The 25,246-nt window shown below is 36.2% G+C and overlaps 1 protein-coding gene across 5 annotated transcripts in view; it reads left to right on the top strand.

Annotated features, from left to right (window-relative positions):
- LOC142842463 (vomeronasal type-2 receptor 116-like) overlaps window positions 1-22,349 on the top strand; it is a 47,252-nt gene extending 24,903 nt beyond the window's left edge. For 2 of the 5 annotated variants that reach the window (XM_075959185.1, XM_075959187.1), the window contains 5 exons: window positions 3,801-4,089; window positions 4,364-5,176; window positions 6,555-6,782; window positions 13,264-13,387; window positions 21,445-22,349. In XM_075959185.1, coding sequence (XP_075815300.1) covers window positions 3,801-4,089; window positions 4,364-5,176; window positions 6,555-6,782; window positions 13,264-13,387; window positions 21,445-22,349 — 2,359 coding nt within the window. The remainder of the gene's footprint in view (window positions 1-3,800; window positions 4,090-4,363; window positions 5,177-6,554; window positions 6,783-13,263; window positions 13,388-21,444) is intronic. The other 3 variants (XM_075959186.1, XM_075959188.1, XM_075959184.1) reach the window with 3 other exon arrangements.
- Window positions 22,350-25,246: the final 2,897 nt, after the last annotated feature.

Genomic DNA, 25,246 nt, shown 5'->3' with positions numbered 1-25,246 from the left:
CCCAAGAGATGCCCAATCATACAACAAAAGCTTTTGTTCAACTACGTTCATAGCAGCATTATTTGTAATATGCAAGAACCTGGGGAAAACCTAGATGCCCTCAATGGAAGAATGGATAAAAATGTGTAGCACATATATACATTACAGTACTGCTCATTGTTTAAAAAAAAAGCAATGAAACTTGAATTTTACATGCAAATGGATGGATATGGAAAGCACTACCCTGAGTGAGATAACAGAGACCCACAGATATGAATATGGTATGTACAAACTCATAATTGGATTATAGCCATTAATAAAAAACATTGAGCCTATAGTTCATGATCCAGGAGAAGCTAAATTATAAGGTGAACCAAAAGAAAATCATGTATAGATCAACATTGAAATTGGAAACAGACAAGATTGCCAGGCATATTTGGAACATGGAGGAGGAAGAGTGGAAGAGGGAAAAGAAAAGAGTGAGAGAGAGGGGAGAAGGAGAGGTTTGGGGAGAGCTAGTGTTGGTGGGATGGCTGAGATGGAGAAAGGATGGATATGGGAGGGGAAGGAGATATCTTATTTGAGGGAGCCATTTTGGGGTTGTCAAGAGGCTTGGCTCTGAAGGGGTTTTCAGGAGTTTATGGGGATGACCTCAGCTAGGAACCTGGGCAGTGAAGGAGAGGGTGCCTGAACTGGTCTTGTCCCATAGTCAAACTGATGAGTATCTTGAATATCACCATAGAAACTTCATCTGGCAACAGATGGAGACAGAGACAGAGGCCCACATCAGAGCACTGGACTAAGCTTCCAAGGTCCAGTTGAAGAGTAGAAGAAGGGAGAATATAAGCAAGGAAGTCAGGACTGTGAGGGCTTCACCCACTGAGACTGTGTACCTGATTTAATGGGAGCTCACAAAGTACAGTTGGACTAGGAATTAATGAGCATGGGATCAAACTGTTCCCTCTGAATGTGGTTGACAGTTCGGCAGACTGGGGTGCCAATGACAATGGCATTGGATTTGTATCTATTGCATGTACTGGCCTTTTAAGATCCTAATCTCTTTGGATGCATACCTTACTCAGCCTGGATATAGTGGTGAGGGCCTTGGACATCCCCCAGGGCACCTTCTAGAGAGGGTGGGAGGAGAAGGTGGAAAGTAGGAGGAGGGAAGAAAGTGGGATATTTTTGTTTTATTTTTAAAATTAAAAAAAATAAAAACAAACAATAATGTTGTTATCAAATATAGAAATTTAGTCTACTGGGACACTCTAACTGCTCAAGGGATTTATGTTTCTTAATGTTTGGGGGAAAGAAATTAGTGTTTTGGCTTCACAAGATCTAGTCTCAGATTCCTGTTGTGATTACTCAATTTTCAATGACACTTTTTCTGTGTGATAATAAAAATATTCAAAATATATTTTTAATTTTAAAATGTATAGGTAAATACATAAAGATATCATAGCAGTACAATATCTAAGTGGGAAATAGATTCATTTTACTCTGAGTGAATTATTTAGAACAAAGAGGTATTATAAGAGGACATTGGGTACCATTCTATAACATGAGGGGCTTCTTGTTGGGGTTTCTGTCCTGCCAGGGCCCAACAGCCGGTAAGCCCCAAAGAAAATCACACAGAGAGTCTACATTAGATAATAAACTGATTGGCCCATTAGCTCAGGCTTCCTGTTAGCTTTTATAACTTATATTAACCCATTATTCTTATCTATGTTAGCCACATGGCTTGTTACCTTTTTCAGTGGCATTGGTCACATCCCACTTCTTCGGTGATCTGTGCTGGACTGCAGAAATAGCTTCCTTCTTCCTAGAATACTCCTGTTCTCTCTGATCCACCTCTACTTCCTGTCTGGTTTTCCTGCCTATATTTCTTGCCTGGCTACCTGCCAAACAGTGTTTATTTAGAACATGATTGACAGACTACAAACAATTCTCCCACACCAAGGAATAATTGATGTTTATCAGTCAGATAATATGAAATGACTAGGAAGAGACAGAAGTTAAAGCTCTTCCCAAAAATATAAACACAAATTGGTATTATTCACTTCCAACATAGTTGTTACCCGATTTTATTACCAAAAAAAGCCTCATAAACATTTTCCTCGCATTTTATAATTTATCATGTTCTGTTTTACAAAGACGTTAACTGGCATATACAAATTTATGTAGGATACTATTGTTGTGTAACTGTAACTGGAAAGGTAGTAAAAGTAGTTTGTTAGTATAAAAAATATATTGGTCAGATATATCCAGTGTGAATATATGACATTCTTTGTAAACATAAAACAGGTGAAGAGTACTTAGAAGGTAGTACATGGCCTTAATCTCTGCACCAAGAACCTGGAGCTGGCATGCTGGCGTATCTCTGTACATTTGAGGACAGTCTCATCTGTAGAAATTATGATAAACTTATTGGTTCACATGTCTCTTTAATTTTTCACATTGCTCTATGATTTAAAAATAAATACATACAAATAATACTGCTATGAACATAGTTGAACAAATGCTTTTGACATGTGATAGAGCATCTCTTGGGTAAATTCCCAAGAGTGGTATTGCTGGGTCCAGGGGTAGGTTGATCCCGAATTTCCTGAGAAACCGAAACAATGACTTCCACAATGGTTGCACAAGATTGCATTCCCACCAGCAATGGATGAGGGTACCCCTTTCTCCACAGCCTCTCCAGCAAAGGCTATCCTTGGTGTTTTTGACTTTAGCCAATCTGACAGGTGTAAGATGATATCTCAAAGTTGTTTTGATTTGCATTTCCCTGATCGCTAAGGAGGTTGAGCATGACTTTAAGTGTCTTTTGGCCATTTGAACTTCTGTTGAGAATTCTCTGTTCAGTTCAGCGCCCCATTTTTTAATTGGGTTAATTAGCATTTTAAAGTCTAGTTTCTTGAGTTCTCTATATATTTTGGAGATCAGACCTTTGTCTGTTGCGGGGTTTGTGCAGAAGGAGTGAGAACATGAGCAAAGATGTCGGGACCACGAGGAGTGCACCCACCCACTGAGACAGTGGAGATGATCTACTGGGAGCTCACCAAGGCCAGCTGGACTGTTACCAAAAATGCATGGGATAAAACTTGGCTTTCAGAACATGGCGAACAATGAGGGCTGATGAGATGCCAAGGACAATGGCACGTGGTTTTGATCCTATGTAATGTGCTGGCTTGGTGGGAGCCTAGCCAGTCTGGATGTTCACCTTCCTAGATATGGATGGAGGGGGGAAGACCTAGGACTTACCACAAGGCAGGGAACCCTGACAGCTCTTTGGACTGGAAAGGGAGGGGGAGAGGAGTGGGGGGAAGGGGAGAGGGGTGGGAGGAGGGGGAGAAGAGTGGGAGGAGGAGGAGAAGAGTGGGAGGAGGGGGAGGGAAATGGGAGGCTGGGAGGAGGTAGAAATTTGTTTTTTTTTTCTTTTCTTTATTCTCCAAAAAAAAGAAAAAAAAGAAGAAAAAAACAAAAATAAATAAAAATAAATACATAAATAGGTATATTGTTTGGTTAAAGCCTTTGCCATTGTCTTTTTCTTTAGAGTAAGCACTCAAAAACCAGAAGTTGAAAACAACCTTTTTGAAATATGCTGATGGCTCATCTTTTTTATAGAAGATGCACTTTGATTAACTTTTAAAGCTTATTACAAGCTTCCAGCTACTTATATTATTCCAATCTCAAAGCATAGGCCATTGTTTCAGTATTGGCAGTGGTTGGGAATACTCTACAACTCAAAATAGTACATCTATTGACTACACAGGATCATCTGTAGATCTTTGTACATATTAATAACCATATTTATTTTACAGAACAACTAAAAACATCCAGTTTGCACTGGCCTTAGCTTTTGCCATGGATGAAGTCAACAGGAACCCTAATCTTTTACCAAATTCATCATTTGTATTTGAATGTTCAGAAGGTGATTGTGCATTTGGGATTAAATTTTATGGTCACTTGAGATTTTCTGAAGAAGTTCATCAGTTACCCCCTAATTATATCTGCTATAAACAGTCTATGTGTGAAATAGTGCTTACAGGACCAAATTTGGCAATATCTGTGATTCTTGGGACCATGTTTAACCTCTTCCTACCTCAACAGGTGAGATTTTGTGATGTGTTTGACACAAATTCTCATTCTCCCGTTATAAGTCCTAGATGCTAAGTAGATTGTGAGGAGGATAGTACCTTCAAATTTGTGTTAAACAGTGTAGTTCATGGTTATTATTCAGGCTTGATGGGGCTTCATTTCCTGTTTTGAAATTGAGATGAGGGAAAAAGTAATATATAAGTTGTTTTTAAGGAACTCTTGACCAAAAATGTGTTTACAAGTTCTTCTGAGTGTGTGCCACCTCATGCTGCTCCCTGTGTTGTAGTTCCTTCAGATTACCTACGGACCTTTCCATCCCATCCTGAGCAATCATGAACAGTTTCCCATTCTGTATCAGATGGCTGCCAAGGACACATCTTTAGCTCTGGCCATGATCTCTTTGATGATTTACTTCAACTGGAATTGGATTGGCCTGGCCATCTCAGACAATGATCAGGGTACTCAATTTCTCGCACAATTAAGAGGAGAGATGGAAAAAATTACAGTCTGCTTTGCCTTTGTGAGTGTGATCCCAGTCAAGATGGATTTATTCTTGCAAAGAGCTGAAGTGTATTATAACCAAATGGTAACATCATCCACAAATGTAGTTATCATTTATGGTGACCCAGACAGTATTCTAGCTGTGGGCGTTAGAAGATGGGAATCTCTAGGTTTACAGAGAATATGGGTCACCACCTCACAGTGGGATGGCACTGCAACTAAGAATGACTTCCCACTTAATTCATTCAATGGGAAAATAACTTTTGCACACAAGCATTCTGAGATTTCTAGCTTTAAAACTTTTGTACAGACACTGAACCCTCTCAAATACACTGATGAATTCCTGGCTAAGCTGGAGTGGATGAGCATGAACTGCAAAGTCTCAACTTCTATGTTTAAGACCCTAAAAAATTGTTTGTCCAATGCCTCATTGCAATTGCTAAAAGCACAGACATTTGGCATGGCCTTTAATGAAGAGAGTTATGACATATATAATGTAGTGTATACTGTGGCCCATGCCTTCCATGAAATGCTTCTTCAGCATGTATATAATCAACCAATGGATAATGGAAAAAGATACTATAATCACTGCTTCAAGGTAGTGTTTTATCTTTTAGATGAAATTTGATAGAATCAATATCGAAGTCTTTAAGTGTCTGTCAAATATCCCAATTTACTAAATTAGGGAATATTTCATAAAATAGAAACATTTCTGGAATTTTTTCAGAAGCAATGTAAATCTAGAAGCTGGTATAAATCTTAATGCAAAAGCAATGGTGTGGAAGAAACAATTTGTAAAGGAAGATCACTGATTTTGTTACAGAGTACCTGACTATAACCACAACTATTCTAAAATTGCAAGCCTAAGTCCTTTCTCCTTAATTCTCTTACTCATGAGAAAATTAATCCTTTTGAATTTATTGTCAAATATGTGATAATCAGCTTATGAGATCATGTTCCACAAGTGTTCAAAACTGATTCTGCTCACACTGTAGGCTCTAGGGACATTATTTCACATCCTGAGTGAAAGCAGTTACACAGTAAACAGTGTCATTTTTCACTTAAGGTAATAGATTTGCATCCATATGTATGCATGCGTGGTTCTTCTTGTATACGGTTGTATGATTGTGTGTCCTGTTTACCTCTGTTTTATCAGTATATATGTATATATATTTGTTTCTGTATATCTACATATCTATCTGTATGTGGAACTGAACATGAATGTGTCTTGTGTCAACGTCTTTTTGCATAGGAGTTTGTTTCTGTAAATATTTTTCTGTGTATTTTTTCAGTGCATGTGTTTATATGTGTTGATCTCACTGTTGTATACTGCTTGCACATATGGATATTTTTATTTCTGTGTGCCTGTGTGTCTGCTTACCTCTCAGAATCTTTCTTTGTATTTGAGCATAAATCTAACTATATCAATATCTCTCTGTGTAGGTGTTTTTGTCTGTAACTGTCCCCATGTGTGTAATGTAAATTAAAGTGTGCATGTATTTGTGGGCCTGTTTATGTGTTTTGTAGTTTTCTGTTTTTGTGTGTCTGTTTTTGTACATATATCTCACTGTATTTAGCTTTGTTTTCGTGTGTGAGTGTTGGCATTTATGAGTATATCTGTATAAAATGTAAGTAGCTGCATTATGTATGTCTGAATGGAAGTGAACTTCCGTCGCTTTCTCTGTCTGTCTCTATCTCTTTCATGCTGTGTGTGTGTGTATGTGTGTGTGTGTGTACATGTGTTTTCATGTTAGTGTTTGGTATTTGCATGTAAGTCTGTGTTTCTGTTTGGGAGTTTTTTTTTTTCTGAAAGAACTTAAATTCTAGAAACATTATGATAGTATTAATAGTCCGCTGGATTCATGGTTAATGAACCGCTGGACATCTTCAATAATACTGCCATTAAGATGAAATAAAATGCATTTTATGAATTCAAGGAAGGGCACACACACTATAGAATGGTGTGTCTCTTTCAGCTGCACTCCTTTCTGAGGAAAACACGCTTCACTAATCCACTTGGAGACAGAGTGATTATGAACCAGAAAGACAAACTTCAGGAAGAGTATAGCATTTTTCATATTTGGAATTTCCCATACGGTCTTGGACTAAAGGTGAAAATAGGAGAGTTTAGCTCATATTTTCCATATGGACAGCAGCTGCATTTATATGAAGACATGATAGAGCATGCAACAGGAAGTAGACAGGTGGGTCTGATTGAACTGTATTCTTTTGCAATACACAGCAGTAACGTGCACAATGGGATAGATTTGTGCTGTCTTGTAACAAACTACAAATAAATAATCACATTACAGAACATTTTCTCACCTCCTATTTTAGGTTTCTACATTTCTCTTTTTGAGACATTTTATTAATACTTTGTGGAGTTCACATATGCATACAATGAATTTTTATCATTCCAGAATTTCTTCTTTGTTTTTAATATACAATGTATAATGTATACATTGTACTTCTATGCTATACTGTGTCCAGTAAGAGAGCCACTTATCTTGGTACTATTCTGATAGCTAGACTGTTATTGTCCTCATTTTTGCAGAACAATGGACACAGGTGTGAAAGATTGAGGCTAACTCTAATGGAAGAGAGAAGTAAACACATACAAATCATTAATTTTTATTAGATAATTTTTACTAAATCTCTTTACCAACAGTTCCTAAATTGCCAACATCTTGAAAAACATATTAACGCAATATTTTCATAATCCTATGAATTTTAATTTTATTCATTTTTCTTTCTTTTTGGTTAAAATTGACATGGGTGCTTTGTTTGTGTATATGTCTCTGCAACACTGCTATGTGTGGTGACAATGGATGCAGAGCTGTTAGAGTAATTGCTATCTAGAAGAACATTGCTTGATCCTGTAAATCTTTTCACATTTCACTCAAACCAAAGACTGTGTGTCTAGTTACCTTATCTGTGTGGGGAGGAAGTATTGGTAATAAAAGAAATTACTTTGGACATTTATAAATGATGAATTACATTATGGGTCTAAAGTAAGCTATAAGTGTGAATTCTGCTGTGAATGGTTTTCAGTATTATGTGGCTTGAAATTTAAAGGAGTTAATTTCAGGAAACTTGTAGAGCTAATTTTGAAATTAAATTAGATATACCAACAGTATAAAATGTTCAAAGTAATATTCTTTCTTACAGTGATGAGGAGAGTCACTATCAGGGGAAAAAAAATAAAAACTGAAGTATAGCCACTGACCAACACATCCATTCAGGGAGCAGCAAGAATTTTTCAAGTATGCTCTTTCCAAGCCAAATTGAGCATTGCAAAAAAATCCACTGGAGAATACAGATGATTATGAACCCTGCCACCAGTGCTCATCTCCCATATAGGCAAATTTCATGCAAAAACAAATGAACAAAATATGAGTCTTCAAGCCAACACAACTACAAATATTATAGTCATAGGATAAAAAAGAGTATGTTCAAAGACATACTGGAAAAATTCAAAGAAGATTAATAACCAAATTCCAGGACAGCAAACAGGACACAAATCACTTTTAGCAGAAGGCAATGAAACCGTCAAATCTTGCTTACCGTAAAGAACTGAGTGAGCATGTGACAGACGCTTTCAAATGGTATAAAATGATAAAAAATATTCAAACTAAAATATGTAAAGGAAACAAAAAAGCAATTATATAAATGTCTCAAAAAAATTTCTCATAAAACATCTCAAAAAACATCAAGTTGATTAAAGGATGGCAGTGCTCAAAGACAAGCAGAAGAACTAGAAAACTGAAACTATGACAGTTATAAGTAAAGACAATTGAAATATATATCAGATAAAGGGAATGTGATTAAATAATCAAAGTTACAAAAACTGGACAGAGGAGAAGAAGAAAAAGAACTGATGAAGGCTTAAGCAATATGTTCAATAAAATGTAGTAGTAATTTCCGCAAATGCATTGAGATATGTGGCCATCTGGAGACAGGACAAATTTAAATGTTAAACACATAATATTAGAGAGAAAAACTTCCTATGAAGTATTTTACTTTAAATTTGTATTATATTGGTAGAAAAAAATGAAAATTGAAGGCAGCATGTGAGAAAACCTATTCGTAGAAAGACCCCTTATGTACAGAAGGTTCCTTCATGATTTCACTTAAAAGGGCAGAGTACCAGTGATGCAATTAAAGGAGTTAGAGATATATGTGCACAATCTTGTTACTTTACCCAACAAATATATCCTTTATAAACAAAAGAGGCTGTGAGGGCACTTCATGATTATAATTTTGATGATATCTGGAATTTATTAGAACCCAAAAATGGACAGCACACTTGTGAGTTATTTTTTACTTAACTTGAAGCAAGAAGATACACTTGAGACAGAGATCTTTGAGCTAGAAAGACATGCCTTACATTAGGTTGTGGTAAAATATGTCTTTAATCCCAGAATTCAGAGGGCAATGAAGGTGGATCTCTTGGTTAGAGGGAACCTCTTCTACATAGCAAGTTCTAAGACAACCAGGGATAGAAAGAGAAATTTGACTCTAAAATAAAACCAAAAAAATTAAAGAAAGAGAGAGAGAGAGAAGGTGGAAGGAAGGAAGGAAGGAAGGAAGGAAGGAAGGAAGGAAGGAAGGAAGGAAGTCATGCCTTTACATCGCATCTTCTAATCTAATTTGGGGAAAAAGCATTAATTTTCTAAATCTTAAATTAGGAAGACAAACTTTAAGCATTTAGTTCATTTGATTTGGAAAATCTTCCTATAATCTGTGCTACACCCTGTGCTGGACGGGCATTTAGACAATTTGATCTTGAAAATTCCTTACAGTATGTGCTAGACACTTTGCTGGATACCTATACAAGAGCAAAGAGAAAGAAACTTGTACTCTGTCTGCTGGCTCTCACCTTGCTAGAAAGTCTATTCCTTCATTGGAATTATAATGAACCAACATGCTTGGGATTCAAGTGTTTACTGAAGATTGAGACATTTAAGCATCATGAACTGAGTAGCTTCTGTATTCTTAGCCAATTTTTATCTAGCAATTGTTGGATTAGCTAGACCACAAACTAAATGACATCATATATATAAAGAGAGAGAGTCAGAGAAACATAGAGAGAGGCAGGATAATTCTTTAAATTTTATTTCTTTTGGGAAACCATAACTAATACAGAAATAGATGAATATTCATTGATGCATATAATTTATAGGAATTTATGACCACAATAGAAGACACTTGAAGAACTCCTACAAACTGAAAACCAAGATGAATATGTAGTCCAGCAAGACATTGACGGCATTGAACAAAAGACAGAACAACAACCATTAGAAAATTTTTATATATAGCTATAAAAATTTAAAAATAATTAGAAAATTATTCTCAAAACTAAATATTAATTTTCATATTCTCCTATCATTATACACAAACAAAAATTTTGGTTTGTAAAACCTACATATATTTGTGCTTCCAAAAACAAACCTCAGTTACCAATATAAAAAGATCCTTTCTATAAATATGGAGGAAAGGTATCTTATGGAAATGAGACATAATAAAGAACATCAGACACTACACATTTTCATGGCTTGAATGGAAAATTCTCAACTAAACACTGAATACTATACTTAAACAACAGAACAGAAAGATCTGTCCCTGTGACAGACATGACTTTATTCCAAGGTTACAAAGATTGGTCAACATATGCAAATCAGTTAAGTAAATGTAGCCCAGAAATAGACCCAAGCAGAGGCCTACATGATTATTCAAATATGTGCAGAAATGGCTCTTAATAAAATTTAGCATTCATTGAGAGTTAAAATTTAAATCAAACACAATTCATTTTGTTTGTTTTTGTTTTATTTGTATTTATTTATTTATTTATTAAAAATTTTCACCTCTGCCCATCCTCGCATTTCCCAACTACTCACCACAATCGCCCTCCCCTTCCTCTCCAGTGCTAAGAGAAGTCAGTGTGCCCTGCCCTATGGGAAGTCCTCACAATCAGAGGAACCCATCTTGACTTAAAAAGAGTTAAAGCATTAATTACTCAATGTTTTAGAGTCTGATCATATTAAAAAGTTTTCTATGACAATCATATTGACAACATTGTACTACAGGAAAATAAACTCAAAGAATTTCCAATGAAATCCTAAGTGAGGTCATTTGTATGTGTTGGTGAGTATGCTTAATCAAAACTCTTGGGTGGCAGAGGATGAAAAAACCCCTACTGTTTATGGCCAGTCTGGACTGCTTAGCATGTCCTAGTGACTAGGGTTGCATAAACAGACCTTGGCTCAAATAAACAAACAGAGATTGGACAAGGATGAGTATTTTCTCCACTATTCTTGAAAATAGTCCTTAATACCTTAGCAAAAAAAAAAAGAAATAGTAAAAAATAAAGAAAGAAAAGAAGAGAAGAAATAAAAGCACTGATAGCTTACATATTTAATCCCAGTATTCAGAAGGCAGGAGATGGAGATTTCTGTGTGATCTAAGTAAACATATTCTAGATAAGGATTTGAGGTCTACCAATACTACAATTTGAGACTCTGTTTCAAGAAAACCACAAGAGAAAAAATGGTTTGGATTTAATCAACTTGTGGAGAACATGAAAAAAACAATGTAGAGGAGACACTGTGGTGATGACATATAACTCAGTTCTGAACAGTGGATGCAGAGTGAGCACACAACAATAGCAGATGTCTAAAAGAGTGTATAGAAACCAATCAAGAGCTTTTTCTTTATACAAAGTTCCTTTATTTTAAATTGTAAGAAACACTTCAGTGTAATTTTTACAAAATCAAACTTTTATATTTTATTATATTTTATGTGAATAGGTGTGGTTTTTATTTTTATTGATTTTTATTTTTCTCTACTTCACTCCTTGCTTTTCCCCTCCCCTTCAATCCTCCCGCAAGCATTATTTCTGAATTTACTCAGGAGATTTTGTCTTTTTCTTCTTACCATGTAGATTAGATCTATGTATGTCTCTTTTAGTGTCTTATGTGTTGTCCAAATTTACTCAGGATCTGTCTCTCTTAGTGTCCTCTTTGTTGTCTAAGTTCTCTGTGATTGTGATTTGCAAGCTGGTTTTCTTTGATTTATGTTTAAACACCACTTCTGTGAGAGTACATGTGATAATTGTTTTTGTGTCTGGGTTACCTCACTCAAAATTATGTTTTCTAGCTCCATCCATTTTCTTGCAAAATTCAAGATGTCATCATTTTTTCTGCTGTGTAGTATTACATTCTGTAAATGTACCATATTTTCCTTATCCATTCTTCAGCTGAGGGGCATTTCGGTGTTCTCCAGGTTCTGGTATTACAAACAATGCTGCTATGAAAATGGTTGAGCACATGTCCTTGTGGCACAATTGAGTATGCTTTGGATATATATCCAAAAGTGATATTACTGGGTTTTAAGAAATGTTGTTTCCTAATTCTCATAGAAATCACCACACTGTCATTCAAAGTGTCTGTACCAGCTTGCATTGACCCAAGGAATGCAGACGTGTTACTTTTACCCCACAACCTTTACAGCATACATGGATCAAAGACCTCAACATAAAGCTAGCCACAGCGAAACTTATAGAAGAGAAAGTAGACGTAAATTTAAATGCATTTGCACAGGGGACCACTTCCTAAATATAATCCTAACAGCACAGAAACTGAGAGAAACAGTTAATAAATGGGAGATCTTGAAACTGTAAAACTTCTGTAAAGCAAATGACAAGGCCAACAAGACAAAAATCACAGCCTACTGAATGGGAAAAGATCTTCACTGATCCCACATTATACAGAGTTCTGATCTCCAAAATATACTAAAAACTCATGAAATTTGTCTTCAAAAGAACAAATAATCCAAATCAAACTTTTATTCAGATTCCCCAAATATTTGCAGGCTTTGTAAAGCATTTAAACCTCTGGAAACACCATTTCTACCAGCTACATACATATCAATTATGCCCTTACTCTGCCTATTTAGCTTTTTTTTTTCTTTATAATATGTCATTCTTTCTAATGATGTTTTTGTAGTTCCTGTGTGTTATCTGACATTTAAAGAGATATTCCACCTATTTCAGACATACATTCATCTTAGCCTTCTGTGATATTGCTGTGATTAAATACTGACCAAATTCATATGGAGGAGGAGTTTTGATTGGGATCATAAATTACAGCAAAGAAATAACAAGGCAGGCAGGCATATGGAGACTACAATTCATCGTAGATTCTGAAGGAACATAGCTTACTGGCTTTCTCTGAATTCTCACACAGCCCTGACTAGGAACAGCACTGCCCAAAGTGTGCAGGACAGTCCTACATCAATTGCCCATTCAAAAAATGATTAAATGATTTGACAGTAGGCTAATTTGATGGAGAGAAATATTTTAGTTATGGTTCCCTCTAACTTATTATGTACTTTATGTCAAGGTGATGAAAATTAAATAGAAAAACCACTTTGTAAGCTCTATAGTATTTGTCCATATCAACTAACCCATTCTTTCTCCTAAATTTCTAGATTTGGGAAGCTACTCAAATTTACATCAGTTTGTGTACATACATTTGTATTCCTGGTGTTATAAAATATATTAAGTTTAATCTGATCACTCCTTTGATGTTTATAAAATTGATTTATTGGTATATCAATGTAATAATAAAATATAGTTATAGGAGTAGCTGAAACTCCTGACACCAGCTTGTGTCTGATTTTTCACAGATACCGCGCTCTGTGTGCAGTTCTGATTGTGGTCCTGGATTCAGAAAGTTCTCACAGGAGGGAATGGCAGACTGCTGTTTTGTTTGCAGCCACTGCCAACAAAATGAAATTTCTAATGAGACAAGTAAGTTTTGGCTATTAAGATAAATCCTTCAGACCACATAGATCATCTCCTCTCAGTTATACTGGGATGATCTAATGGTCCAAAAGTCAACTGAGGAAATGAAATATATTACTTTCCTAACTTAGTTTTTATAAAACTATGATTATTAACAAGGTCACTTTAAGTAAATTGTCATACCATTGATGTGGCATTTCAATTGTATTTTAAAACATAAAAACTGCCTGCATATCTGAGAGTAAAACAGTCCCACTGGTCAGCCTTACAGACTTCAATATAATAACATACACCTTTAAACCCAGTAGCCACAATGCGATGCACATTTAATCCCAGGAACTACCCTAGGCTGATATGGAATTTGGTTGGTGCATACCTTTAACCCCAGTGGTCCATGCCTTTAGTCCCAGCCCTAGAGAGGAATATGTGACAGCTCTCAGACATAGTCTCTTTTTGAGATTCTGAGAGGCAGGATACCCATTTCAAACTGAGGACTGAGGATAAGTAAGAGTTTGTGGCTCTTTTGCTTTTTAGATCATCAGGTTGAACCCTAGTTGCAGACACTGAATATTTAATAATCATGCTTCATTTGGTACCTAACATTTTTTGATACAAATTCAAGAAAATGACATTTACTTGTGGCTTTTTATCCACCGGCCCAAGCCACAGATGGGATTGGAATTCTAGTTCTAGGAGCTGGAATGAAAACTAGCCACCTGGTTTCAGAGATAAACTAAAGCTCCAAGCTCCCATCTTCCCTGTCTTAGCTTCCATGTAAAGATCCAAAATACACAGAGAATCTGGATACTTTATGCTAATGTGGTGTCTTTGAATTGTTTGACTTCTGGGAAAGAAACAACAAAAGATATTTGTTTATTAGTGCTGCTGGATTGATCTAACCTATATATTTTGAAAATGCCTTTACTTCAAAATTTAAATCAAAAGATATGTTGCTTTGGAAAAGAGATTTTACTTTTGTTTCCAAAGGAAGTAAGAGGCTGTGGATTCTGGGTCAAGAATGATAAGGTTTCATTGGCAAAGGCTCCCTGAAAAATCTCAAGTGAGAATGGATGACCCAGATGATCCAACAATTCAGAGTACGTTTGTTGCAGTTTCTTCTGAGTTCTGCATTCAGAACAGCTTTAAGACTACTTACTGATTTCTTTATATATTTTGGAGATCTAATCTTTTTCAGTTGCGGGGTTGGTGAAAATCTTCTCCCAGTAAGTGGGTTGCCTTTATGTCAGGTTCAGTGTGTTCGGACTGATATTGAGGTCTTTAATCCATTTAGACTTGAGTTTTGTGCATGGTGATAGATATGGATCTATTTTCATTCTTCTACAGATTGACATCCAGTTTTGCCAGCACAGTTTGTTGAAGATGCTCTCTTTTTATCCATTGTATACTTTTAGCTCCTTTATCGAAAATCAGGTGTTCATAGGTTTGTGGATTAAAGGCAGGGTCTTCTATTCGATTCCATTGGTCGACTTCTCTGTTTTTATGCCAATACCACACTGTTTTCAATACTGTAGCTCTGTAATAGAGTTTGAAGTCAGGGATGGTAATGCCTCCAGACAATCCTTTATTGTACAAGATTGTTTTGGCTATCCTGGGTTTTTTGTTTTTCCATATAAAGTTGATTATTGTCTTCTCCAGATCTGTGAAGAATTTTGATGGGATTTTGATGGGATTGCATTGAATCTATAGATTGCTTTTGGTAGAATTGCCATTTTTACTATGTTGATCCTCCCAATCCAAGAGCAAGCGAGGTCCTTCCATTTTCTGGTGTCTTCTTCAATTCCTTTCTTCAAAGACTTATAGTTCTTGTCAAATAGATCTTTCACTTCCTTGGTCAGAGTTACCCCAAGATATTTTATGCTATTTGTGGCTATCGTGAAAGGTGATGCTTCTCTGATTTCCCTCTCTGCTTCCTTATCCTTAGTGTATAGGAAGGCAACTGATTTTTTGGAGTTGATGTTGTATCCTGCCACATTACTAAAGGTGTTTATCAGCTGTAGGAGTTATTTGGTAGAATTTTTGGGGACATTTTTGTATACTATCATATCATCTGCAAATAACAAAAGCTTAACTTCTTCCTTTCCAATGCGAATCCCCTTGATCTCCTTATGTTGTCTTATTGCTGTTGCTAGAACTTCAAGCACTATATTGAAGAGGTATGGAAAGAGTGGACATCCTTGTCGTGTTCCTGATTTTAGTTGGATAGCTTTGAGTTTTTCTCCGTTTCATTTAATGTTAGCTGTTGGCTTGCTTTAAATAGCTTTTATTATATTTAGATAGGACCCTTGTATCCCTATTCTCTCCAAGACCTTTATCATAAAGGGGTGTTGAATTTGTCGAATGCTTTTTCAGCATCTAGTGAAATGATCATATGTTTTTTTTTTCTTTCAGTTTATTTATATGGTGGATTACATTGATAGATTTGCCTATGTTGAACCAGCCCTGCATCTCTGGAATGAAGCCTACTTGATCATAATGGATAATTTTTCTTATGTGTTCTTGGATTCGGTTTGCCAGTATTTTATTGAGAATTTTTCCGTCAATATTAATGAGTGAGATAGGTCTGTGATTCTCTTTCTTGGTTGGGTCTTTGTGTGGTTTTGGTATCAGGGTAACTATAGCTTCATAAAAGGAATTTGGCAATGACTCTTCTGTTTCTATATTGTGAAATACATTAAGGAGTATAGGAATTAGTTCTTCTTGGAAGTTCTGGTAGAATTCTGCATTGAAACCATCTGGTCCTGGGCTTTTTTTCGAAGGGAGATTTTTGATTACAGCTTCTAATTCTTCGCGACCAACAAGAACTCAAAACCGCGAGGGGCACACACACACACTGAGACAATGGGGATGTTCTATCGGGAACTCACCAATGCCAGCTGGCCTGGGTCTGAAAAAGCATGGGATAAACCCGGACTAGCTGAACATAGCGGACAATGAGGAATACTGACAACTCAAGAACAATCGCAGTGGGTTTTTGATCCTACTGCATGTACTGGGTTTGGGGGAGCCTAGGCAGTTTGGATGCTCACCTTAGGAGACCTGGATATAGGTGGGCGGTCCTTGGGCTTCCCACAGGTCAGGGAATCCTGATTGCTCTTCCAGCAGATGAGGGATAGGGACTTGATCGGGGGAGGTAAATGGGAGGCGGTTGCGGGGAGGAGGCAGAAATCCTTAATAAATAAATAAATTTTTTAAAAAAAGACTACTTACTGAAATGATCCAGCCTCAAACAATACTCCAATAAGGACTTGACTATAATCATAAATTTTCTTTGTGTCACCAAAACATTATCAGCACCCACAATCAGCAGGATATAGCCTAGATAACTATGCACAAATCCCCCCTCAACGACTTATGGATATGTTTTGTTTGAAATGTCCATTACAAGTTATTATGGCTAATATTCAGGAAAAAAAGCTAAGCAAAGAAATTAGATGCAAGATTCTTGTTTTGAAAAAAAGTCATGCTGTGGTGATGCATACTTTTAATCACAGCACTTGGGAGGCAGAAGCAGGTAGAATCTGTGAGTTCAAGGTCAGCCTGGACTGCAGACTGAGTTGCAGGACAGGCTCTATAGTTACTGAAAAATCCTGTCTCAAAAGAAAGAAAGAAAGAAAGAAAAAACGAGAGAAAGAAATAAGAAAGTGAGATAATGAAATAAGAAATGGAAAGAAAATGGGATATAAATAGTATAAAATAGAAATGTAGATTATTGAATCTACTCTGAAAAGAAAAAAGGAGGATACAGATATGACAAGGTATAAAAGTAGATTTTTGAATTGACTGTTTCAAAGCAAATGTTAGTTTTAAATATCTCACATTGGTTTTACTTATGTATACTGTAAACCAATTTTAGATATTCATACAAACTTGGGATTAATTTTCTTAAAACAGATTGTACAAATATTTTGAATATTATTCAAGATATAGTATCTATACGGCTCCTTTAACAATGTAATACAAATTTCTAGTCCTTGAAAACTAGCATATTAACTGTATAGTAAAATAGAGCAGACCAATCTAGTTCAGAGAAGATAAGGGACACTGAAGAATCTCTTCATAAAGTTTACTTTGTGAAAAAAAGTCAAGGATAGGAAATAAATTAAGTATAAGATAACAATATATAAAATATATTCTCTGAATTTGTCAAATGCAAATTGACTAAATAATGTGGGTATATTTCTTCCCTGATATATTATATATAGTCAATATACTTATTATATATAGTTTTCTTATATTAATATAGCCTTCTTTTTATTATTTTTTGACAAAAAGGAGAAATGTAGAGACATTTTAATTGTATTTAATAAATGAAGACTACCTGAAGTTCTGAGAGTAAAGCAATTTCTTTGGTCAGCCTTATATAGAAGATTTTGGAAAAAAAACTTTAATCCCAGTAGCCACCATAGTTAATATAGAAATTGGGCAGTGCATGCCTTTATCCCAGTGATGCATGCCTTTAATCCCAGCAATAAAAGGGAATAAAAAATGGGGGGAGACAGCTCTCAGACAAAGTCTGTTTCTGTGATTCCAGGAGCCAGGATAGCCATTTCAGACGGAGGTTGAGTTAAAAGGCAGTGGCTGGCTGTTTTGATTTTTAGATCTTCAGGTTGAACCCCAATTTCTGACCCTGAGTTGTTCTTAAAAGTGCTTCATACCATGACATACCTCTTTGATTCATTGAAAGTCTATATTAAGGGGCCTTTTCTCAAAGAAACAGTTTTCACAGTAACACAACAGTGTGACCAAGTTCTACATAAGGTTTTTATTAGTGATTAATATCTTCTGTAACTACATATAGATTGTATTCCAGTCATGAATCTTTACTAATATTTACTTTCTTTCAATTTTCATATCTCTATATTTCACTATATTTTTATAGCCACCATATATTTGCAAAATCGATGCTGAATAGAAGTCAGAGTAATTAAATTCTATTTTGTATATCTTGGGAGCCAAATTCAAGTATACTCTAAGATGAATGAAGAGGTAAAAAAATTACTTGTAAATTTTTCAACTACTGTTCTTTATTAAACAGAAGACTTCAAGCAATAACAAAAGATCCTTGTTTCAAAGATCAATGTGATTGGCAATCTAGGGAAGCACATGATGTAGAAAATGTGGAGTCTTATAATCGCCATTTTACATAAAGCACACCGATAGTAATGTCAAGGAGTAGAGGATTAAAATAATTTTCTGTGAAAGCAACTAGCCACAATTACCCAAATGGTGCTATCTCCTACACAGCTCCTATTAGTTAAATGGTTGTTTAGAGTTGCTTACATAAAATGGCAAATAGATAGTTTTCTCCCCTATTGCCTGACGTTCTAGAAAATTAAGGTTTATAAAGAATATTTATGAGTGGTAAGATGACTCACAAGATAAATCTTTTGCCACTAAATCTGATGGTGATCTCATCCCTGGCCCCATGTGGTAGGAAGTGGTTGCCAACTCATTAAGATTGTGCTCAGATCTCTATGGACCTGCACATAGAGCATACTCCAAATTAATCAAACTGCAATAAAATTGTCTTATAAATAAAAATATATAAGAATAAAGGGTATTTACAACAAAAGTTAAACAAAAATAATTTATTAACTGTTGAAATATGTGTATATATGTGAGATGGGTGGTTTTGCATACACAATTGCAGGTGCATGTGAGAGGCATCCAATGCCCCTGTAGTTAGAATTACAGACAATTGTGAGACAGATAACATGGATGCTGTGAATTAAACTCAGGTATTGTGCAAGGATAGTATATTCTCTTGATAACTGGAATAAATTTCCAGCACTTAAATAAATTAAATAATTGCATGTGTCCATAAATTCATCTTTCTAAATAAAAAATGTTTAAAACCTGGGACACATCATTACTCTTCACAATTATCCAATAGATAAAAACATTTTGAATCACATTTCCTTAATTTTCTAGGTAGGAAAGTACATCTTATGAATACAGTACTATTCTTCAAAGGAAACCTTTTGTACATGCCTGAATAACCTCTCTTCATAATCATGGTGTTATATCAATATCTACTTGATACCAGACTACATTTACAGAGTCTTGGTCTTGAATAAAATGTTATAAGGCATTAAGTTATTTGTTCCCAAAAGTGATAGAATAAATATGGAGGGCTTTTTAATGTTAAGTATGCACAGAGGTATCTATCTTTTGAATGGCATCCCTACTGCCTGATGAGGACACAAGTGAACACATTATTTTCTTTAAATATATTTTCATTTGAAAATAAAAAAATTATATTTATAAACCTTTTTTCCCTTTTGCTCACTTTCCTATATTCCCCATGTAAATTAATAACTCTGATATTCAAGCTCTATTGTTACTTTTACATGTATACAAACATGTAAATATACAAACACATATAACTTACTGATTCTAAAGGGACTTTTGCCAACCTGAGAATATAAGGCATGACTCTAGAAAGTCTTCTTCTTCTCCGCATTCCCTTCGCTTTGATTACAACATTATATTAGAGTGAACAGTGATAGTAATTGGCCATTTCGCAGATGTTGCCTTCTTAGAATAGGTGTCGTCATTTGGTGGAAACTTGTCATAGTAGAGGGAGATTTTGAGGTTTCATATGCTTAGGCCATTACCAGTTAGACCATTTACTTACTTTTGCCTATAGATCAAAGATATAGAATACTCAGCTCCTCTTCAAGCATCATGTCTGCCTTCATACCAACATGTCCCAGGATGATAATAATGGATTTAGCCTCCAAACTTCATGACACCCAAGTAAATGCTTTTCGTTGTAAGAGTAACTATGGTCTTGGTTTCTTTTCACATCCTCAGAAACACTAACATGACTAGTATATTCCTCAAATAGGAAACAAGCTCTCACTTTCAAGGTCCAGCTATCAAAGTATGTAACTCCAACTAGCAAAAAGTGTTTTTTTGTTATATTTTTATATTTATTTTTGTTATTTTTTATTTCTTTGTTTTCTTTTTTATATATTTTTCCATTTAAAAATTTCCACTTCCCCCCTCCTCCCATTCACTTCCCTCTCCCCTAATCTACATCCTCCATCCCCCTCCACCTTAACAGAGGGCAAGTTACCCTTTGCTGTGGGAGGTCCAAGGCCCTTCCATCTTCATCCAAGTCTAGGAAGCTGTGCATCCAAATAGACTAGGGTCAGAAAAGGGCAGTACAAGTTTCAACTACTTGTTTCTACAGCAAAAAGTGTTTTATGGCAGTCCTAATTGACCTATCCAATCAAAACTAAATTATTTGTCCTATCAGGGGGTTCCCCTTCTACCTTTATAAACTGCTATTTTCCTGCCCGCCATGGCTGACTCATCTAACCAGAGGCAGAACAATGTTCTCTTTTACCAAATCGCATTCTCTCCTCTCTTATTGAATACTCTTATCCATTCTTTGTCTTCTGTCTTTGACTTTCACTACCTATCCATTGTCCTCTTCGAAAAACCAATCTCTTTTTAGTTGAGAAGTTGATCTTAGCCTGTTGTATGCAGACGCCATGGGTCTCTACAGATTCTGTTTCCTGTTTCTTTTATGTCAGTGTGTTTGGGCTGGTGAATTCATACTAGATAATATATCACATAACTTATACCAATAGAAGACACATCTATTTCAGGAAAAGCACTAATAAAACAGACAGAAAGGAATCAGGCATCTAGGTAACCATGACGTCTGAAATATTAAAATACACTCTGTGCAATACTATGATTAATTATTTTAATCTCTAAACTCCTAGTTTCACAGAATTCATTATAGCATTCAGAAAGTACTGAAAATATCTGTATTTTCTGATAACATAAAAAATATTATCATCAACACAAAGAGTCAAATAGACAACATATTGTTTTATTTAATTCCCCATAATAATAATGAGTGAGTATTCTGAAGTGAAAGTATTGCTATGCAGCCGTGTCTCTCAACTACATCAGTAAAGAAGGCAGATATCACAATGTTTATTTAAGACACTTAATTTAAATATTCTCTCAGTAAATGGCAGAAGTTGTACATTGTACTAATCATGCTTTTCTGTCTCCAGCAGATGTGGAAAAATGTGTGAGGTGTCCAGAGGATGAGTATGCTAACATAGAGCAGAATCAGTGTATTAAAAAAGCTGTGGTCTTTCTGAACTATATAGACACCTTAGGGATGGTTCTGACCTTAATGGCCTTGTTCTTCTCTGCATTCACAACTGTGGTTCTTGGGATATTTGTGAAACATCACAACACTCCCATTGTCAAGGCCAATAACCAGAATCTCAGCTACATCTTGCTAATTTCACTCATCTTTTGTTTTCTCTGTCCCTTGCTTTTCATTGGGCATCCCAACTCAGCTACCTGTGTTCTGCAACAAATCACATTTGGAATTGTATTCACTGTGGCTGTTTCCACTGTGTTGGCCAAAACTGTGACTGTGCTGCTTGCTTTCAAAGTCACAGCCCCTAGAACAAGGATGAGGTATTTTCTGGCTTCTGGTGTTCCCAACTACATCATTGCCATCTGTACGCTCATCCAAATTATTCTCTGTACCATCTGGCTGCAATTTTCTCCTCCTTTTATTGACAAAGATGTGCATTCTGAGCACGGCCAAATCATCATTGTGTGCAACAAGGGCTCAGTTACTGCATTCTACTGTGTCCTGGGATACCATGGCTCCCTTGCATTAGCGAGCTTCATTGTGGCTTTCTTGGCCAGGAATCTCCCTGACACATTCAATGAAGCCAAGTTGCTGACCTTCAGCATGCTGTTGTTTTGCAGTGTCTGGATAACATTCCTTCCTGTCTACCACAGCACCAAGGGCAAGATAATGGTGGCTGTGGAGGTCATGTCCATCTTGGCTTCCAGTGCAGGCCTACTGGGATGCATTTTTATCCCCAAGTGTTACATAATTTTGTTAAGACCAGAGAGAAATTCTCTTCAAAAGTTAAGGGAGAAAACATCTTCCTGAACACACATTTCATAAATTGTAACTGACAACTACAGAACTGGCACAGAACCACCAAATACAATACAATGTAAACTGCATGAATGGCTACTGAGTCTCATCATTTCTTCTAATGAGGAGGCACAGCAGTGTCATTTACACTACTTTTCTCTACACTGTGATCCATAATCATCCACACAGCCACTTACTTTATAAGATCCAGTTCTTGAACATTAGCACATAGGGGATGTTTTCCTTTCTTTCACAATTTCACAGTAAGATTTGACATAAACTCAAGTAACTTTATTGATATCTGAGTGAATGAGGGACTTTGAATACAAATGAAATCAGAGAAATCTTATAGTAGAGAGAAATAAAGCTTTCAGATGGTAAAAAAAATTTGCCCACTCTTATGGAAATAAAAGAGAATCATTTTGAATCCTGAGAGTAAGAAGAGTAGAATTTAGGAGAGGGATAGAAAAATGTTTCATAAATAAATATAAAAGATATTAAGAAAGTTGGAAAGTTGTCTCAGCATTTAAAGTCATGTATGTTTTTTTTTTCCTTATTATTTGTGGTTTTTTGAGACAGGGTTTTTTTGTAGCTTTGGAGCCTGTCCTGGAACTAGCTCCTGTGGCCCCGGCTGGCCTCGATCTCATAGAGATCTGAATGCCTCTTTTTTCCAAGTGCTGGGATTAAAGGCATGCGCCCCCACTGCCAGGCATCATGTATGTTTTTTCCAAGGAGATGAGTTCACTTCCCATTCCTCAGAACTTGTAGTTCACAATTTCCAATAATAATAGCTCCAATGAAAGCATTGCTCTCTCTGGCTTCCAAGAACACCTCCATACAGATGTGCACATAATAACATACTCAAAAAGCACACATATACATAATTGAAATTAAATTAATTTTTTTTAAATTTAGGAGTCTTTTATTACAGATAATACAAATAAAAATAAAGATGAGAATTTAAATATGATGCAATTTAACAATACATGCTCATATTGTACATTATATAGTATAGAACAATGTATAAAATATCCACACAATTATTTTATTTTGGTTACATTATGTTAATAGAGACTTTATAATGTATATTTCTCATTTGTTGTTTTGAATGGAAAAATATAAAACTGAATATTGTATATCTTTGATTAATTATACTGAATTCATTGCTGTACTATCTTCCTTTTTAAAACACAGAAGAAAATACGAAAAATATATATTTATCTAGATATACTTAAACATATGGATAGATATCTTTCAGTGGTTAGCTTTAGACTTTGACAAACTTAATTCCTGAAACTGAAATACTTTAATAGAGGTTCTGTGAAGATGTAAAGTTAGTGTGGTGACCATATGCTTTTGTCTATTACATGAGGTTGTTTTCTCATTTGTCAGTCTTATTGTGATCTTTGAGCATAGACACACAGACCACAGACTCTCCTATACTGTGCTTTGTTAGCTCTACATAATAAAACACATTCCTCATTGAGAGTACAGATTGTATTAAAAGGTAATGTTCTTTGTATGTGTCTGTGTCTCATTTATTTATTTATTATTAAAAATTTCCTCCTCCTCCCCGACTCCCATTTCCCTCCTCCTCCCCCCACACCTCTACCCCTCCCTCTCAGTCAGAAGTACACTGAGGGTTCCCTGCCCTGTGGGAAGTCCAAGGTCCCCACCCTCCAACCAGGTCTAGGGAGGTGAGCATCCAAACAGGCTAGGCTCCCAGCAACGCCAGTTCACGCAATAGGATCAAAACCCAGTACCATTGTCCTTGGCTTCTCAGTCATCACTCATTGTCCGCCATGTTCAGTGAGTCCGGTTTTATCCTATGCTTTACAGTCCCAGTCAAGCTGGCCTTGGTGAGCTCCCAATAGACCAGCTCCACTGTCTCAAAGGGTGGGTACACCTCTCGCCGTCCTGACTTCCTTGCTCATCTTCTCCCTCATTCCACTCCTCATTGGGACCTTGGAAACTCAGTCCAGTGCTCCAGTGTGGGTCTCTGTCTCTATCTCCATCCATCGCCAAATGAAGGTTCTATGGTGAAATGCAAAGATATTTGTCAATATGGCTATAGGATAGGGCCATTTCAGGCTGCCTCTCCTCAGCTGTCCAAATATCTAGCTGGGGACGTCTCTATGGACACGTGGGGACACCTCTAGAGTCAAGTCTCTTGCCAACCCTAAATTTGCTTCCTTAATTAAGATATATACTTCCCTGCTCCCATATCCACCCTTCCTTTATCCCAACCATCCAATTCCCCCAAACTCTCTCCATCCTCCCCCTCTCACTTTTCAATCCCCATTTTCTTTTACCCCCATCCTACCCCACCCCCAATCTCCCAAATTTTTGCCCAGCAGTCTTGTCTACTTTCAATATCCAGAAGGATGACTATATGTTTCTCTTTGGGTTCACCTTTTTATTTAGCTTTTCTAGGATCACGAATTATAGGCTCAATGTTCTTTATTTTTGGCTAGAAACTAGTAATGAGTGAGTACATCCCATGTTCGTCTTTTTAGGTCTGGGTTACTTCACTCAGGATAAAATGGATGGATATAATGTTCTTCTTAAAATTGAATTTTGCAAAACACTGAAATGGAACACTGGTGTTCTTTTTTCTTCATTGCAAATATTTTTCCACATAATATCTCCTGATTATGGCTTCTTCTTCCTTTATTCCTTTATTCTTCCATAACCCTCCCCAAAACCACATTATGTTATCCACTCCATTCTATCTTTCATTGAAAAACACACAGTTTTCCTTCTATACTTGTGTCAGCTTCTCCAGCGAGCCAGCAGTCAAGATTCCTGCGGGTAGGCTGTTCCAGCACTCCAAACCATCCTTCGGACCATGAAAGCTACAAGTCCCACTACACCCCCAAACCTTCTTATCACCCAACCACGATCTCAGT

Source organism: Microtus pennsylvanicus, chromosome 1, assembly GCF_037038515.1.
Source record: "Microtus pennsylvanicus isolate mMicPen1 chromosome 1, mMicPen1.hap1, whole genome shotgun sequence".
NCBI lineage: Eukaryota > Metazoa > Chordata > Mammalia > Rodentia > Cricetidae > Microtus > Microtus pennsylvanicus.
The sequence above is the reverse complement of the archived record's forward strand: the minus strand, read 5'-3'. Positions and strand labels throughout refer to the sequence as shown.